A 20148-nucleotide genomic window follows, 5' to 3' on the forward strand; every position below is an offset into this window, starting at 1 on the left:
ATCAAGTGTATCAACCCTGGCCCAGGCAGCCGGTCACAAATGAATCTACCCTGCGCGAGCTTATGGGCTTTGCCTAGTTATGATATTACACATACACACACACACACACACACATATATATATACATGTGTGCAATTCAATATGGCAACCAAGCCTGCCATCACAATATTGGCATTTTAACTTAGTATGGACAGCGCCCTCTAGCATACACAGGGGAAAAAAGACTTTTTCTTCATGCCATTCTGAGTTACCAACAGTTCCCGACAACATACAGTGAGGAGTTTGTATTATACAAAATATAACCAACATTTCCGAGTAAACATGCATGGACCATGTCCCTCAACATCAGTTATCATATAACAACTCAAATGTATCTCTCATATACCATGGCATAGTTCTACATGTTCTAGTCACTTGTCATGGCATACTTCTAACTTCTTGTTTCATCAAGAGCTTCTCACTGAAGAAGCAGGATGCATGTACAACTAGTGTGTTTTCAGTATGTTGCCACTGAGGGCGCTCTTCATATACCAGCAAACACTAACTGGGGCACATTTGATTTGCATTATCAATGCATGATCGTTATTAATCTGATGTCAATTCTGGAAATGAGGTTGTAAACAAAACGTTTGATCATGATCATGATTACTTAATGTAAACATTTCAAAAAGTTCCACACATTTCTTATAAATTAAATGATTTTACATCGTCAAAATGATTACAATGATAATAAATTCACAGTTTATTTACATCATGTTTGCCGTCATTTCTAGCTTGCTATCAGCCATGCGCACAACCCCGTCAATGATATTATGTTGTCTGCCATCTTGTAATCATGTCAATCCCGGTTCAAGGCATGATTACTGTGGTTGGTACTTTTATATCAAACGCGAAATCATAATTCTGATCGATAAATCATGATTACGATTGACTGTGGAAATCCAACATCCCCCTGCTCTGGATTGTCCAAACAATTTTAAAATAAATTTTAGCTTTCAACTCTCTTTAATCCACATTTTGTTTTTTCAAAACAAAAACAAAAATTATATTTTTGTTGTTAATGATTGAATGGCTTTGGTCAGAATTATATCACAGAAAAGCATGAAACTCCAATCTCCCCGTGGAGTCGCCATTCCTACAGACCCTGCAAACTTTATATGTTGGGGGCTAAAAAGTCACTCGCGTCATCTATCAGTTATCACACAACATTCTCACTAAGAGTGGTGGTGGTCATTGCATGCTGTGATTAATAATAAAAGCTTTATTCTCTAACATCTGACCTCTGACCTTGCAGGTCAAGAGCAATATGAAAAGTCTGAACACAAAATGGTGGTTGTAGACACTTGATTCGAGTCTCAATGTACTGGTATTATAGTTCTCAAGACATTGCACGTAATGTGGATTTAAAATAATGGCTACCATTTGGTCAAAGCTTGACAAGTCACAGCACAAACTGCAACATGTAACCTTTCCCATTAACTTTGAATGAAAGTGGCAATACTTCTGTGTGTGCGACGAATTGTCTGCTTTGATATTGACATTAACATATTGGCAGCCATTTTCCAATGTGATCATGTTACAGCAAGTACCATGCATGTGCCCTCCTTTGGTACATGACCCTTGTGCAAGGTTTGAACGAATTTGCATACACATGCCTGGCTGAGAAATGACTGGTAATAAGTGGAAACCACTTCCAATAGCCCCTACACAGCCCTTTAGGGCAAAAAGTCTTTCCTATAAGCTGTCAAACATGAAAAGAAGATGTCACTTGAGATCTCTCGATTTGTCTCAACACTGTTAGATTATAACTGTTGCTACAGTGGTCTGGGCGGCAAATAGACATCATGCTCTATATGAATAGATAACCAATATAAAACCATTTGTAATCAAAGCAATACTTTCAGTAACATATAAACAACAAATTACACAAACGGTTATTTACTGATGTAGGTAATCAGCTTATTTGTCAACACTGACATGAAAAAAAATCATGTGTTGATGAAGTCCTCTGAATAGAGAAAAAAATCTGGCAATGTTGATAGGATATTGTCTTCTGCACAAATATCTTCAATATCTCAGAAGTTAGTTTAATTCTTCAGATCTATGCACAAAAATGTATTTATTACACAGAAAGTAGTACTTGCAAAATGTATTATCAAACAAACTGCGTACAAAAGAAGTCATAGATGTATTCAATATTAACAATTTTTCATCAATAGTTTTGTTCATAGATTTGCACGTGTCCAATTCACACACTGTCTGGGTGTAAGGTTCCAACTTTGACATGTTTTTCTCTCAGTCTTCTGATTTCAATCCAGGAAAAGTTCTGTCCATAAGAGAACACAATTTAGGTTTACGTGTGCACTCATCAGCTTCACGAATTGGACGCATGACTTCCCTGCGGAAGACATCGTTGCTCACTTCTGAACACTTCGATATGGATACCTGAAGTGCTTCAACAAAGTCTTGATACACATTCATGGTTGTTTCAATTCTACTAAGCCAACCAGAGAAGAAACCCTTGTAACCTGAGAGAACAATCTCAGAAAAGGGTTGCGGGAATTTCACTAGACCGTTTTTGTCCCGCAAGACATCTTGGAATTTCTCAAAGTCCTGCTTGCGAGAGCCCCAGAATCTGGATAGATTCTTTCCATAGACTTGTGCCACTGAGTTGTAGCACTTCTTTAAGTCTTTGACCTTTGATAGGAGTATATTAATTTGCGTCGCAGTGCACGAAGTAAAGGCCCATTTAACATAGTGCATAATGCTTTCATCACGGCCTAGTAAGTTGGAGTTGTTGAGATTCTCAAAGGCTGCTTCGATTAACTTTTGACTTGAACCTGATGGATGTCTCCCTCTCTTGAAGTAATGTCGTGCAAGTCTGAACAAGCCATTAGCTTCATACTTATTGGAGTTTGCCAAGATTGTATTAGGAACTGCTGATAACTTCTTATTCTCTAAATCAAAGACCAGCATCATGTCCTGAATGTTGCTGTCAGTGATCATGGGAGACGACGACAAATACTCAGACAACAGCTCCACCACAATATCTGGCAGAACATTCCAGTCATCCTGACCCATGGCATTCTTCAATTTCCGGAAGTAATCCATGATTTCCACTGGTTTGAGATAGTCCTGCCAGCTGCCAAGGAACAAACTAACACCGTCTACTCTCAGCTTGGCAGCCAATTGGAAGACATCGTTCTGATGATGGAATGACGAGGTATAGTAAAATCGTCTTGATGAGGAGTTGACCTGCTTGAAACATTTGATGCCTGCAATACCAACTTTGACAACTGCTGTCATGTCTATCTGACTGTCCAACTCGGCTCTCTCCTTCAACACTTTGAAAATGGAATGGATAAGATCTGGGTCTTGGAAGTTACAGATACTTTCTTGAACCTATAAATGAATACAATATTTTAGGGGTGAACTATCAAATGAAAACACAATATTTTAGCATTCTCACAAACCAAAGCTACTATTTCTTCTGTGACACTGTGAAATAACGAACTCTGGTTTCTTATGATGATCGGACTTGTATATCCGATGTAAATGTAATAAATATTCATGAGTAATGACACCATGACAACCCATATGTTATAGTGCAAGCACGTTCATCGTACACGTGTATGCGACTAATTATACTTGTACTATGACTTATACTGGACTTGTGACTGTGAACAAATGTCAATGTGACTAAATATGTCTGACCGTATTAAGTGAGTCCAACAGGCGGACATAGCGTGAACTGCAAGTGTTGACAGATGCATGCACTGAGTGAATGTGAACAGGCGATTCCAAAGACTCATGTAAAAATTATTAATCTCATTTAAAACCACTAGGATAACTGGAGTGCAGCATCCAGAGAACACTGTGATAAAATGTCGTACTTATTAGCGGTCAACCCAGGTTGACCCAGGTTGCGTAGAATCAAGAAAAGTATCGTGAACAACATTTCAATAAGTACAGGTTGTCAATGAAATTATGTTTATCTCGAGTAAACTCGCATGAATCGGCCAATCTGATATACTTACCTCTGCCAGGTGATGTAACTGCTTCTTGGCAACAACCATGTCCTCAAAGCTTGCCAGGATAGAAACAAATATCTCACAGGTAGTACCAAGCATAGTACGTTTGCTCACTTGTTGTAGAGGATCGTTGGTTAGAGTTAGGATATGTTTACACATTATGATAAGCTTCATGCGTAGTTGGGAATGAGTGGCCCATAAACTGCTGAGGAACTTGAGTAGTTTCAAGGGTGGTCCATATAGGTATTGGTCTATGGGTGCCCTGGTCAATGCTTCTATATAGTTCTCTATATAATCCAATGGATGGTGTTTCATGGGAAGACCTACTGACATAATAATATCATAACAATGAAGACAGTATTTGAAAGATTGGAAAAAGACAAAAAACAAAATAATTTGCTTCAAACCATTCCAAGCTCCAAGTACAGTTTGAAGGCAAGGCTTTTTCATTTTCCCATCCCATAAAAAGGTGGGGTGGGGGTGGGGGGGGAATCCCATAAAAAGGTGGGGGGGGGGGGTGTTATGCTGTCTGTCTGTTTGTCTGTGTCAAAATTTGGTACACAATTGTTTGGGCAATGGCTAAAATGGATTATATTTTGGACAAGATCTGTGCAAGATAATTAGCACTGTTGGCATATACAATGTTTGGCCAGTTGATGTAGTAATGGATGTCCCCACATTAAAATGGATTCATCCACATAGCCACACTCTCCTCATTAGTGGCACTCTTCACAATAGTGCAGACACACACATATAAGGGGGGCATTCAGATCAAATCTGGTGATGTGAGTATTTGTGTCACCTTTCATTGTTCGCATAAGTTTATCTTCCATCTTCTCTAGATATTCCTGTTCAGTTTCCTTGATATTCTTGGTTGTAGCATAGCGGTATTGTGACAGCTCCAGGGCATTGAGACCGGCTTTGAAGGCAAGTTTTTTGTCTTCTTCAGAAGACACTGTACTCTTAAATATGACATCACATAAGTAGAGTAGAGCAAAGTTGAACTGAGGAATCTTGGAAGATCCTGTGTGAGGCTTAGCCTTGTTCTGTGGACTGCGTGATTTCTCTTCTTTCTCCTTGGCTGCTGAATACAATATTCATATAATAAATGTTAAAAGGGGAACAAAGAAGGGGCTGACTTTATCTTAGCTGCTTAAATTACGCTTTGTTAGGGGACCCAGAAAAGGTATCTTCCCCAGTCCTGCATTGTGTGACTTCTCTAGAATAGTTTTGTAAATTGGCAACACTGGCTTACAAGAGGCCTGCTGTACACTGAAGTGAGGCATTATGGGAAACAAACAATGTCAGGAGCTTACAATAGTTCATTTTTATATCACGCTTTCCCATTATATTATAAGCACAATAATTGCCCCTGCTACAGATCTATAGCAGCACAACGAACCTTTATACTTCCTCAACTCCCTGATGAGCATACAATCCATTGCAGCCTTTATCAGCACATTGGATTAAAGCATTCACATTGCAACCTCTATCCTACCAGGTCCCCAATTGTACAGCTGGATCGACTGAAGCAGTCGTGTTTCAAATCTTGCCCAAGGACTTTAGCTACTCAGAAACAAATGACAGCAGTGAGACTCGAACCTGCGACCTGCAGATTCCAAGTCAACCACACTAACCAATCTACCATCTCATACGATGCCACAGCTTGAAAACAATACCAACATAATGCTACGGCCAGCTGTGAGAATAAAAGACACTATCATTTTACCAACCTTTCCCTTTTCCTTTACCCTTTCCGGCTGCTTTTCCTTTTCCTTTTCCTTTACCCTTGCCCTTGTTTGAGGTTTCTAGTTGTTCTCTTGCTGCCCTAGCCTTACACCTTGAGCTCCTTGATGATATTGGCTTGCCTGTTGATGTACTTGCTACTACCTCTTCCATCTCTGTGTCTTCATTTTCATAGAATTTCTTGGTCAGTATGGAATCCTGTAAGACGATGAGAGCCAAATTTACTATAATATCAATTTTATCAATTCTAATATTTCTAAACACACTGGCTGAAAGGAAAGATATAGTAAATTCACAATCTTGTGATTTTAATTATCGTGTTAGAAAATATGTAATCGATGTTGTATGCTTACTATGTATTGCTTTAAAATGTGCAAAAACTGACGTTTTCTGAAAGCTAGTGGGTTTTCAAAATTAGTCCGGAATATATTTGGTATAATTTTTAGTACAGTGGTTACATGTGTGACAATGTTACTTATTTGTATTTGATGTTCGTAAACCATATCACTGACACATCACTCATTCTGTAGTAATACCGGTATGTTTTTGGTGCTTGATGTATTTTAGCTGAATACAAACAAATGCTTTTACCATGGAAATAAGTCCTGCTAACATACTTTACAAGTCATATTTCTGTATTCAGCTGGTGTGTAAGATGTCAACAACAGTTGCACTAAATAAGACAGGCCGACAAGATAAGTTATTTACAAGTAGTGTCTACTTTCTTCTTGCACTGTTCACCTAATTAAAGTGCACCTAACATATCCTAAATTGTCATTCCACCAAATTTCCACGCACCAAAATAAGTATGTTTACAGAAGTATTATACATTTTTTTGTATTCCACCATAGGGGGTACTAGCAATCATTGTATTCCACCCTAGAGGGAACTAGCAATCATTGTATTCCATTCTAAGGGGTACTAGCAATCATTGTATTCCATCCTAGAGGGTACTAGCAATCATTGTATTCCATCCTAGAGGGTACTAGCACTCAATATATTCCATCCTAGAGGGTACTAGCAATCATTGTATCCCATTCTAAGGGGTACTAGCAATCATTGTATTCCATCCTAGAGGGTACTAGTAATCGTGTTCCACCCTAGAGGGCACTAGCACTCAATATATTCCATCCTAGAGGGTACTAGCAATCATTGTATCCCATTCTAAGGGGTACTAGCAATCATTGTATTCCATCCTAAGGGGTACTAGCAATCATTGTATTCTACCCTAGAGGGTACTAGCAATCATTGTATTCCATCCTAGAAGGTACTAGCAATCATTGTATTCCATCCTGGAGGGTACTAGCAATCGTGTTCCACCCTAGAGGGCACTAGCACTCAATATATTCCATCCTAGAGGGTACTAGCAATCATTGTATTCCATCTTAGAGGGTACTAGCAATCATTGTATCCCATTCCAAGGGGTACTAGCAATCATTGTATTCCATCCTAAGGGGTACTAGCAATCATTGTATTCTACCCTAGAGGGTACTAGCAATCATTGTATTCTACCCTAGAGGGTACTAGCAATCATTGTATTCCACCCTAGAGGGTACTAGCAATCATTGTATTCTACCCTAGAGGGTACTAGCAATCATTGTATCCCATTCCAAGGGGTACTAGCAATCATTGTATTCTACCCTAGAGGGTACTAGCAATCATTGTATTCTACCCTAGAGGGTACTAGCAATCATTGTATTCCACCCTAGAGGGTACTAGCAATCATTGTATTCCACCCTAGAGGGTACTAGCAATCATTGTATTCCATCCTGGAGGGTACTAGCAATCGTGTTCCACCCTAGAGGGCACTAGCACTCAATATATTCCATCCTAGAGGGTACTAGCAATCATTGTATTCCATCTTAGAGGGTACTAGCAATCATTGTATTCCATCCTAAGGGGTACTAGCAATCATTGTATTCTACCCTAGAGGGTACTAGCAATCATTGTATTCCATCCTAGAGGGTACTAGCAATCATTGTATTCCATTCTAAGGGGTACTAGCAATCATTGTATTCCATCCTAAGGGGTACTAGCAATCATTGTATTCCATCCTAGAGGGTACTAGCAATCATTGTATTCCATTCTAAGGGGTACTAGCAATCATTGTATTCTACCCTAGAGGGTACTAACAATCATTGTATTCCACCCTAGAGGGTACTAGCAATCATTGTTGATACTGGACTCACCTGTTGTCTGATAACCGAGTTCAAGAGAACACCTAATTGTTTAACTGCTAGTTTGGTAGCAGCTCTTACATAGCCATGGAGTAGCAACGTTTCTAACATAGCAAGTGTCACACTAAAACTCAACAACTTATACTCTGGACCACTGATAAAAGAAAAAAGAAACATGGTTAATTATTGGCTTGGAATACACTTGTTATTCTTTTGTTCTGTATATGTATGTATATGTTTGGACGTGTCTTACATTTTATTAAGTTGTTTTATTGGCAGACAGCAAAATTTCCTGAAAAGGATAAATAAAATTGCATTGTGTAGTGTTGTGTTGTGTTGTGTTGTGTTGTGTTGTGTTGTGTTGTGTTGTGTTGTGTTGTGTTGTGTTGTGTTGGTCTGTACTGTACTGTACTGTACTGTACTGTACTGTACTGTACTGTACTGTACGACATGAACTGCAAGAAACCCACTGAAAAACAGTGCCAATGGAGTTTTAGCACAACTGTAGAGTTTAGGCTATGTCAATAAAAACAGGTACTTCTGAAAATTCTCAGATGAGTGAGTAAATCAAGTGCTGCAAAGATTCCAATATTTTCATAACAAGTGATGTTTGATGAAGTAAAACGATCTACCTGTCACATATATTGGAATATTCAAAAGAATCACAGTAGACAGGGCTACCTCAATCTTACACACACACACATTTTATCAAGAACTTACCCAGGTCTGAGGTCTTTATTGTGAATTCTAAGTGTAGCTAGGCAAAGAGCTTCTTTGAACAAATACCCAGTGGGCTGTTGATTGCTATTCTCATTATTGCTATTACTCCCACCAGGACTAGAACTTGCATGGTCAGGTCCAACATCAAGGCCAAGTAAGTCTTCAAGTTCAGAACCACTAAGACTGGGGCTAGAATCAAATTCCTGAGGTTGTTCACCCTGTAGTATGCTTGCTATGTAATCTTTGGACTTTAGAACTGGTATAACACTGGGGAGTTCCACCCATTGGCTGTGCCTTACTACATTAGATTTCAGTCCACCACTGTCCCTGTAAAAGGACAATTTAAAAGAATTAGGATTCGTTTAGCTGAATATGTGCAAAAACTTCTTCCATGAAAATAAGTCTCACCACATACTTTACATTTAGAAGGAAAATATGAGTGACCTAAGGGGCCTTTGTCACTCACTGCGAGTCGCTAGAGGAATAGTGACAACCCTTAGGTCACAAGTATTTTTCGGCTAAATGAAGAAAAATATTGGAGAATAACATAATCATACCAGTGAAAGTAATATCAAAGAAAAATTGGGGAAAGTAATGGCAATTTTGAATGTTTTGACTCATATTTCGAACACAGCAGAACCAGTGATGTAGACACGTGTTGTCGCGACATAGACATGCATTGTGGTGACGTAGAACAACCAGAGCATATATTCCATATTTTTTGTTCAGCTTGGATGGTATAATACAAGCTATCATATTCCTATATTCATCTGTAACAGTTGTAAAAAGTGTCAACAACATTTGTAGTGGATATATTTAATGTTTTGCATGTTGACTTCAACACAATTATATTAGGTGCATGAGAAGTTTGAAGTTTATTCTGGGCGTAATACTTCACAAGATGTCATATTTCTATAATCTGTCGTAAAAGGTGTCAACAACAGCTGACTGGATAACTTATTTACAAGTATCAACTATAATTAAAATTTGGCTGACAGAACAAAAGAAAAGTTTATCCTGAACAAAAGTATTGTTATTTAATATTTATGGCTCCACTGATGAGTAGTAGTCCAGAACCATGGGATATAAACATGGGGGTTTAATTAACATCAATAGACATGAAAGACAACGATTGGTGCAATCTATGCACAAACAAGTCTTCATAGGAAACACAGCCCCTTCCCCTGAATTTTATTTCTGTGTGACTAATGGATGAAATAGATTTGTTTATTTTTTAATTTCGACCCCAAAAAAATCAAGGTCAAAGTCAAATATTAAAGATAGCAGAAAGATCATACAGGGACAGATACTTGAATTAAATGTCTATGTCTGTCAGCTCACAAGATCTAACATCCATGGACTTGAGAAAAACAACATACATTATCAAACTTCAATATTTATTTTCACTCTTTACCACATTCAAGGGACACACTCAGTTATCTACTATACTGGACATATTTAGTGATCAACTGGAACGGAAAACACCAACGCCCATCATTTCACTTTGTATAACATATATTTTAAAATGAAATGTTCAATTGATATGGAAAGTCAAACATAAACTTGAAAATACCAAGGGCATTGATGTAAGTAAATATACCCGATAATGAATTTATTGATGAACAGAAAGCATTTAAGCAATAACCTTCAACTTGACCATAATTTATTTTTTTGTATCATACAATACTTTGCCAAGCATTGCTTCTAAATATGTTCCTGTGTATACACAGAACTGCTACCAAGACACTTTCAAAATAACATTCTCTATGGAGCTTTACACATGACACAAAATACCAAGTTTTCAAAATCATGGTGACAAAAGTCTTACGGGTATGACAATTACATTTGAAAGTATGTTTGACCTGTATTATATTTGAATAGAATTTATAACTGGACATATATGATGGTAAATGTTGTCTTTGTTGAGTGCACTTGTAACTTATCTCTAACTTATGTAGGTATGCCTGCATGCATTGGATTGGTTGTAACTTACCTGTATAATTTAAGTAGGAATGCCTGCATGTTTTTGAGTGGTTGTAATGACATCAACCCTGGATTCAAAACACATGCTCTCATTAGTCTTTCAACATCATGACAAAATCTATCCAAGTCTGGAGCTTCATATCGTTCTTGTTGATTTTCTTTCATTACTGCAGAGGAAAATAAAACGTACATGATGACAAAATACTTCTACAAAGTGACATACTTAAAGGAGAACGCAACTCCAGAAAATAAAGGTATTTTGTATAAAGTTTGGGTTCTGGAGAGTCATTTCATGATTTCACAAAAAGTTTGCGCACTTGCGAAGAAACTGAAACTCTTTTTCACTTTTGTTGTTCTAACAGTGCTTCATTGTTGATCATGGGTCTTAGCAGACAAGAATATGTATTAGATGGCTATTTCTCTGAAGGTAACAAACACTTAGGACTTATAACTACTCAGTCAGATAATTTACAGTACTAATTTTCTTTGTACTGTATGTATTTTGAACAAAGGTTTACTTCTATACACAAGTAATTTTAGATATATATGGGTGTCTACTTAAACCTACCTTTGACTGTAGCTTTTGCAATGACCATTAACACCTGACTAGCTTTGACGTCTCGTCTGGCCATCAACTCTCGTATTCTTTTGATGTGTTGATATAGAGTACTCTTCTCACAGCCAGCTGGTATCTGACCAGGACCATGGTAACAAAATCTGCAATGAGATTGGAAAATATTTAGAATGTTTTGAAATTATGTGATATGTGTATTAATATGTATAATTTATATTACAGTCCACCCAATATGAGTGTCTGTTCCTTTGGATCGGAATGTAGTCAGCTCTTCTCACGTTGGGTGGAATACCATCTGGTTCTCATGTGGGCAGATTACACATGCAAATATCCAGTAATATACATTATTAAACATATGCCAGGGATTACTTGCACCGGTGTGCGCACATACTAGTGGTATTTTCACTGCAGTGCAATACATGAAACATGACTACATACATTTATGCAAATGATATGTAAATGATGACACAATCGTTCCTTGTACATGAAAGCATATGACCACATAGTATGATTTTTTAATACAATATATTTGCTGTTTTGGTTAATAATATGTAATAATTACAAAGCCCCATGCTGTGTGAGTGCCAGTGTGGGTACTCATAAGGTACTTGCACTCAAGCTTTCAGCGTTTTATGCTGTACTTTCATTCACTACACTTGTGAAAGTACACCTGCAGAAACCAATGTAAGTACTTGTGCAAATACCCTGTATATGAAACTTGTACTCAAAAGTCATGGGGTTCTGTCATATTATTGCATATTTCTCATGGCTAATACATGCTTCACCCACCTGGCAAGTATCACTGTTGTTCCTATCTGATATCATGGCAATATTACATGTATAAAATGAAATAATTATGATGGTAATTAACCATACTGGAAACAGATGTCTTGCACGTTTTCTATCATTCCTAACAAATCAGATTTTTTTACATTTATATAAACAATCAGTGAAATTCATGACTTCACTACTTCAATACTTCACCTATTATCATGTAGAATACTAGCCCTCTTCAACTCTGTGATGGTTTTCTTCTCCAGTATTTCTATAGTTCTCTGCCACGTGTTAGATATACCCTCTGCTAGACCAATAGTAGGGTCGGGCAAGGCTTCTGTTTGGTACATGTCAGATTGGACATCTCTTACATCATCTACAAAAAAAAAAAAAAACCCACAGTCACATTCATTGTATTTATTTCACTAGATGAAATTTACAATAGCACAAGCTGAGTTTATAAGCTTTTAAATACTCAAGAGAAAATACTTAATTAAAACCACATTCCAGTATAATGATATAATGCATGTCTTCTATAATATACGACTGTCTTCTGGAATTGTTAGAACAGTTTATTGCATACTCGAGATTTCCCAAACATATTTTGATAAATTACAACATCGATCATTTATGGGTTATATTTGAAAACCAGGTTTGATTTCAGTCAATTGTAAGTGATGGTTAAGTGTGTTTCAGTAAGTAAAATACTGCCAGTACCTTTAAATATGCAGTAAAAACTACACCTGAACACGTATAAACTCAGCTTGTGCCCCTTTAAAATGAAAGCTCTTACAAATTCTTTAAGTGGAATAATACACAACTACAATACAATAAAAAACTAGTGAAAAAAAAACACTTGGAAGAATACTAGTAGGTGTATCTACTGTTGGGAACAGAGATAGTGGAAGAGAGAAAGAACAGTATGAAAGTCGTGGCAAATCATTCACAGAAAAGTGTAAGCATTGCATGATGAACACTGGGATGTGGCTAATTTTAAAAGTAGTCTGTATAAATGTGAAAAGTAGGCAGGAAAAAGACTCATAAATCTACCAAATGACAGATATATAGCGGTTAAAATACAGAATTTTTAAAGAAACACGCACACACACACACACACACACACACACACACACACACACACACACACATGCACACACTACTGAACTAACACAGTGTTCGGTTGTGCTGAAAAATCATGTGAACAATTTTTTATGAAATTTGTAGTTTCAAAATAACACAACTTAATGATAGGTGAGCGTCAAAATTGGTACTCAGGGTATTGGGGGGTTTTTTTTTTTTTTTTTGTTTGTTTGGTGTTTTTTTTTTTTTTTTTTTTTTTTTTTTTTTTTGTTTTTTGTTTTTTGTTGTGTTTTTTTTTTTTGTTTTTTTGTTTTTTTTTTTTGGGGGGGGGCTATACTATGAGTAGAAAACATCAACACTGCAAGCACTCAGACAAATACCCAGAGTATGCCACACTGGCTATCACACATCATGGGTTATATTATATATTAATTTCAAGACACAATTCATTCAACTTACCAAAATGTTTGAAAAGTTTACCCAAGACTAATCCAGGATCCTCAGCTACGTGATACTGTATAAGTTTTTGTAATTGATCTCGTGATAACGCTGACAGACACTCTGTCATTGGAGCATGGATTATAACCTTCAAACAAACAAACAAACAAACAAATCATGATTTTTTACACATAGACATATTTCAACAGACTGTGTGTTTCCCCTTTTCAAAATGACAATGACACTCTTTGACTTGATCAGATTCTTCCCTCATCAGGTCAAGTTCATGGAACAGATAATGACTGTGGCAGGTTTAGGGTTTATCATGATGTAGCTCTGTACAAGACATACATTCAAAATTCTGTGGTGGCAACTGGGAGGTAGCTATCCTTTGTATTTGACTGGCTGCCAGGAAGCACTGCCATTGCATTTTGTTTACACCATTTTAATTACATTACTACCACAATTTATATGACCTTCATGCATATGCCATATTCTGGTTACCCTGGTTACCTGTTTTCCAGCCAATGGCAAAGGAATCAACATGTAAGGATACCCAGATTAGGGAAAATGGAGGGTAAAATTTCATTATAGATGCCAACTGCAGTATGTGAATTAAAACAATAAAAGTATGCATGTAAAAGAGCTTCTGGAGTTCCAAATTATTATCACATAATTATGTGCAAATCTTCACCTGTGTGACATCAAACAGGGAAGATCAAAAGCCTGAATCACCACTGTTCTACTTAACTGTTTTCACTCAACTGTTCAGAATGATTTGTTCCTGCCATTCTACACTGTGATCACATTTTTGTATTCACAAAATGCTTTCAAAACTGGTAAAATCTACACATTGCATTACACACATCCTTGGGTTGGTGGCATGAGTCTGATATGATATGCAGAGCTACTTTTAATTCTATTGTCAAAATGTCAAAGATCGATGACAATTTGTATGTGTAGCTGTCGGTACCTTAGTTTAAGTCCAGCTCAAACACTGAACATATCTCAAAATATGACATATGAATGTAAATGACAAAACAAATGCAGATAAGTTTTACTTCCATTTTGAAAATTAATTTGATTTTATATTGCAAAGCTATGTCCAATAATTTTGGCTGAGGAACCATAGTACAACATGACCTGTCGATCATAAACTTGATTTCACGACGGGTGACGAATGAAAGTCACAGGATTACATGAGTGACGCCATTTTTGATGCATGATGGAGAATACAGTGCAACAAAACGTTACAGTATCCATAAAGTTTGATTCAAAATTGTAGAAAAATTATATGGATTGTCTTAATTATGTAGTAAAATATAATCCCACGAAATCAATGTTAGTTTTACGTCCTACTCCTCGTATGATTCTGCAGACTATAAACACACATCTGCAGCTCGCATTTGTATTAGTCCATGGAATCATACTTGGAGCATTATAATGTGAAAACTAATATTGATTTTGTGGGATCATATACACATAAGTAGTACATACCTCCTCAATATTACGTATTCTAAACATAACAGTGGCAAGAATATGAGAGCACCAAAGTTGCTTGACACATCCAGAACATGTTGAAGAAACTATCTTACATCGTTCAAAGGTAAGTGCCACTTGATATGGACGGCCATCACTAACACATGCAGTCACCATAAAACCTAAACAAAGAAATTGTATTAAAAACATGTATAAATTATCACCACTGAAATATGTACCCATCAAATAATAAATCAATACGAGAAGGAATGATAATCACTGGCATATTTATAATGTAAAGTGTCATCCTTGTTGAAAGAAATCAGCTGCACTTAATTTTCCAAAACGATGCAAAATATGACTGGCTAATAACCATATATTCATATGGACCAGCTTTGGCATATTATACTCTACACAGACTATGAGCAGATGAGTGTTGGGCCATTTTTAGCTAAAACAGCCAAGTCAGCAAAAACATCATAACACATTATAAATTATTTTATTTTCAATCTTATCACTACAACTATGTCCTGTATTCAGAGAGAAAATCATAAAGCATAAAATGGCTATTGGTTGTCATTTAACTTTAGACATGGGAAGTCAAATTGTGTCCACTATCACAACAGTTGGGTATTGGAGATAACCTTTCAACCCTGACCTTTCACCTGGTGTTCATGCTATCTCATGGAGTTATTCATGATGCTGTAATATTGCCTTTATTACTATATGCCGTGAAGGAATAACACTTAAACCAGTTAAGTTTTACAATGTAAATTGTTAAGGAAACCCTTCTACACATGCCAAATAAATAATCGATGCCTGCCTTCAATTCCTGAATGAGGTCAACATACAACACAGATACATAATGACGACAGGTTTGAACATGTGAATAAAGTCAGTTACAGTAAATATCCAAATTAGAAATTCATTCACATTGTCAGAAACTGTGTTACTTGGATATTTCAGACAGACAGACAGACAAACAAACAAAAGGACTAAAACAGGAATTCACTGTTGTAGTCATGCTCTGCAAATAAATGCCCATCCACACCTACCCCACTTCATCTGTGTCTGTCTGTCTCTGTCTCTCCACCCCACCCCACCTATGTCTGTCTGTCTCTATCTCTCTAACTCTCCCCTCCATCCCCCCTCTCCCCCCCCCCTCTCTCTCTCTCTCTCTCTCTCTCTCTCTCTCTCTCTCTCTCTCTCTCTCTCTCTCTCTCTCTCTCTCTCTCTCTCTCTCTCTCTCTCTCTCTCTCTCTCTCTCTCTCTCTCTCTCTCTCTCTCTCTCTCTCTCTCTCTCTCTCTCTCTCTCTCTCTCTCTCTCTCTCTCTCTCTCTCTCTCCTCCCTCCCTCTCTCTCTCTATCCCTCCCTCCCTCCCCCCTCTCTCTCATGCATGATCTTCTCTTCATTTTTAAAAATTTTTAAAGGGGAAACTTTGATAGAGATGATCTTCAAATCTGTCTTTTGTTAATGAAACAAACAAACAAACATAGGTATTGGGTGGGAACGTTACATACAGAGGTCTTATGATTAATTCCAAAGAAACGGTACTGATTTATGGCCATTCTTTCTTCAGATCCATAGCCCAGCCCACAAATGAAACTTATAGAGCAATCTCTGTTCTTTGACCAGCCTTAATAAATATCAAGCTACACAGATAAATTTTCATTTCCAAATTGTCAGCACTCACCAACTTGAATTACATCGGACAGTTTGTCCTTTTCTATAAATTTACAGGCAGTAGTCCAGGCTTGTTCATCTGTATTGACAAGTTTGAAATATAACTTGACTTCGGCTTCATCTCTTGGAAACGCCCAGAAAGCAATCTGTCAAGAGTAAAAATGACACAACAGTAAAAATACTGCCAATGGCAATGTGCACAAGTGAAATCTAATGTCTGACACACACATGTATAACACCAAAGTAAAGCATTTTCTGAATATACCACAATAGCTAACAGCATCCATATCAAGTATACTGTTTCATTTGCTAATTGCCCACATTACACGCTAGGCTTGTAAATAAACCACTTGAAACAGTGTACTTTTACACTTGATATGAATGCTATAAATGTGTAGCACATAGAGAGAGTGCTTTACTTCAGTGTTACCCATTGCACATGACTATATAGTACATCAAGCAGAAGTCATGATATCAACCAAGAAATCAAATGATCATTATTTTTGTGACGTGCCTAAGCGGAAAAATTCTATTTCAGGCGACAAGAATCAGAGTATTCCAACACTAATCAGATACACTATAATGAAGGAAGCTTTTTTTTCATCAAAAGGCACATCCGTATAAAAAAGGATTCTGAAATACTATATTTATTTGACCTGTTATAATGAGCTGTATGACTGATGTAGATAACATTCTTTCCATAAATTGATAAATAACACAATAATCTGTAGTCGTATGAAATTCTTAAAGAAACTAATGATATGTGGGTGAGGTCACATTAGTTATGATGTCACCCTGTTGTCTTTGTTCAGTGCAGTGTTGATATTTTATGTTATATGTGTTTATTTTGTGGAATATTCTTTGGAATATTCTTTGGTATTTTCTTTGCGTTGTTAGTGAGGGTGTTCTGTAAGGCGAGTAAGGTGATGATATCGTAATAAAACTAAGCTGAATTGGAATACGTAATGACGTAAGTTTATGTCACACAAAGTACCACTGGTAGCCATTTTGTATCTTTCACCACGAGTAGTGCTAGTGGTCATATCATATATAAACATTGTCTTCTAAGCTTGGATCTGCTTTCACTTTCTTACAGAAAGGGATTGATTGATGTCAAGTTTATTGTAAATAGTGTGAATGGTAAATATGATGTCAACGTAGATAAATATATTTCTTTTAGGCACAAATACATCCGAACAATGAAAGTTCCGTATTTTAACACTGAAAACTTTAGATATTTTACTTTTAACAGTATTTATTCTATTTGGAACTCCTTGTCATTTGATATTTCACTTGTCATTAAAAACGAGCATTTGAAGAATGTAAATACTCTGATTGCAAACCATTACCATGAGCTACTTGTGAACAAGTTTAATCATGAAAATCCCTGTACCTGGGTGTCAGTCTGTCATTGTACAAAATCCCTGTACCTGGGTGTCAGTCTGTCATTGTACAAAATCCCTGTACCTGGGTGTCAGTTTGTCATTGTACAAAATCCCTGTACCTGGGTGTCAGTTTGTCATTGTACAAAATCCCTGTACCTGGGTGTCAGTTTGTCATTGTACAAAATCCCTGTACCTGGGTGTCAGTCTGTCATTGTATAAAATCCCTGCACCTGGGTGTCAGTTTGTCATTGTACAAAATCTCTGTACCTGGGTGTCAGTTTGTCATCGTACAAAATCTCTGTACCTGGGTGTCAGTTTGTCATTGTACAAAATCCTTGTACCTGGGTGTCTGTTTGTCATTGTACAAAATCCCTGCACCTGGGTGTCAGTTTGTCATTGTACAAAGTGTTATTTAATCTACTTTTAGGTGTTTCCATTTAGTGTGCATTGTAACTGTAGTTTTTGGCAGTTGTTTTTTATTTCTATGTAAATTGTTTTGGGGTCCAAGTTTATAGGTGTTCGTCACCAGTGTGGACTGCCTGACTGATGTCAAAGTAAAATAAATGAAATAAATCAATAAAATGATGAAAATGAAATATTTGTTGTGGGTTTGTCTGTGTGGAAATAACACAAGTAAAGCTTTAGGCTTTATAGGGTAAACATGTATGTGTGACAAATAAGACATGACAAGGCTGTCTCTTACAATCCCTATCCTACTAGTCTTAGTAAACCTACTCTCAAGAGCTAAAAAGAACGGTTCTTTCTGTCAAGCTGTCAGTCTTAATTCTCTATAGGTTGACTAGTAGTGAATGGTAAGTGTGATATATGCAGTCACCTCTCTATCTTGTACTTTATAGTGCGATGACTTTGAGAGCATCTACAGTTTTTTATACATGTACACCAAATGTAGTTACTTAGTATTTCCCTTGAAGGCATATCATGATGGTGCCCTCCCTGGTAGTGCAGGTTGTCAAAATTATACTAAAATAGTAGGGTGGTAGTCAAACAAACATGGTACATGTAATAAAGCCACCACTAGAACTCGTGTAAGGAACCAGAATACAAGTATATACATGTTAGGACAGGAGTCAAAGACATCTACATGTACCCTTCAACCAAAAGAGGCTTAACTTGCATATAATTCAACTCTACCTTTTTCCACAATTCATCATCAAAAGCTAGATTCTGTGACTCCAATACATCACAGGTATAAAACAATGAGGTCGCTTTGGCAGCTAGGTCTATTAAACTAAGCGGTTGGTATAAGCTGCCTTTAGGTTCTTCTTCTTCACTCCCTGTAATATAAAAGACAACATTCTTTAGATCCATGTACTTCTTGTAAGCTTGTCATTTTTCTTTTAAAATACCATGTAAAGTGCATTCCATGGTGTGCACTGAGTGTCCCTGCATGTCTACTTTCAGTGCTTCCCACTGGTGTTGTCAGTAAAGTACGTCATCTCTTACTATTCAGAAATCATGTACAGTCAGTATGTATTGGAACAAGGCTGTCACTCTTTATCTACATTGTATTACATGTAATACTCTACAAGGGGTAAAAAGAAGTATAATGTTATTCATTCTCTCTCACACAATTTTGTAAAATTTCACATATGATATTTTAGACAAAGATTCTTTATCACAACAGTTGCAACAGTTGTAAGTGAATGAGTGATGCAGAGACCCCACAGTAATGAATCTTACAGTCCAATATCATACTTAGCAAGGGAGAAAAAATGATGATATATTCATCAATTTTCCTACACATTTTGTTACATTAACAGCAATGATAATAGCTACGAGACAGCTGTATTGTACATGTACATAACCTATGAGGACAATTTTATTTTCTTCATCCCAAAAACATCATATTCTCTTGTATTTGTACTTTTCTCCATAATGCATATGTTTAGATATAATTTACAACCACACACATGTATCTTCACCTGATTATAAAATTACGCCATTTTAAAGTCTTCACCTAGTTTCTAAAGACTAATTCTTACAAATCAGTAAGTCTTGTCAAATGTGTTTATGTACAAAAAGATATTTAACCTCCCTTCCACACATACACACACCC

General features: G+C 36.8%; 1 protein-coding gene across 1 annotated transcript in view; it reads right to left on the minus strand.

Moving 5' to 3' along the window:
• Positions 1-2295: 2295 nt before the first annotated feature.
• LOC144443698 (uncharacterized) overlaps positions 2296-20148 on the minus strand; it is a 28165-nt gene continuing 10312 nt past the window's right edge. The window contains exons 2-14 of the mRNA XM_078133238.1: positions 19224-19366; positions 16697-16832; positions 15021-15184; positions 13545-13671; positions 12216-12381; positions 11226-11374; positions 10668-10824; positions 8675-9001; positions 7967-8108; positions 5765-5975; positions 4834-5115; positions 4038-4354; positions 2296-3402 (exon numbers count right to left, since the gene is read on the minus strand). Coding sequence (XP_077989364.1) covers positions 2296-3402; positions 4038-4354; positions 4834-5115; positions 5765-5975; positions 7967-8108; positions 8675-9001; positions 10668-10824; positions 11226-11374; positions 12216-12381; positions 13545-13671; positions 15021-15184; positions 16697-16832; positions 19224-19366 — 3428 coding nt within the window. The remainder of the gene's footprint in view (positions 3403-4037; positions 4355-4833; positions 5116-5764; positions 5976-7966; positions 8109-8674; positions 9002-10667; positions 10825-11225; positions 11375-12215; positions 12382-13544; positions 13672-15020; positions 15185-16696; positions 16833-19223; positions 19367-20148) is intronic.

This window comes from Glandiceps talaboti, chromosome 12 (genome assembly GCF_964340395.1).
Source record: "Glandiceps talaboti chromosome 12, keGlaTala1.1, whole genome shotgun sequence".
NCBI lineage: Eukaryota > Metazoa > Hemichordata > Enteropneusta > Spengelidae > Glandiceps > Glandiceps talaboti.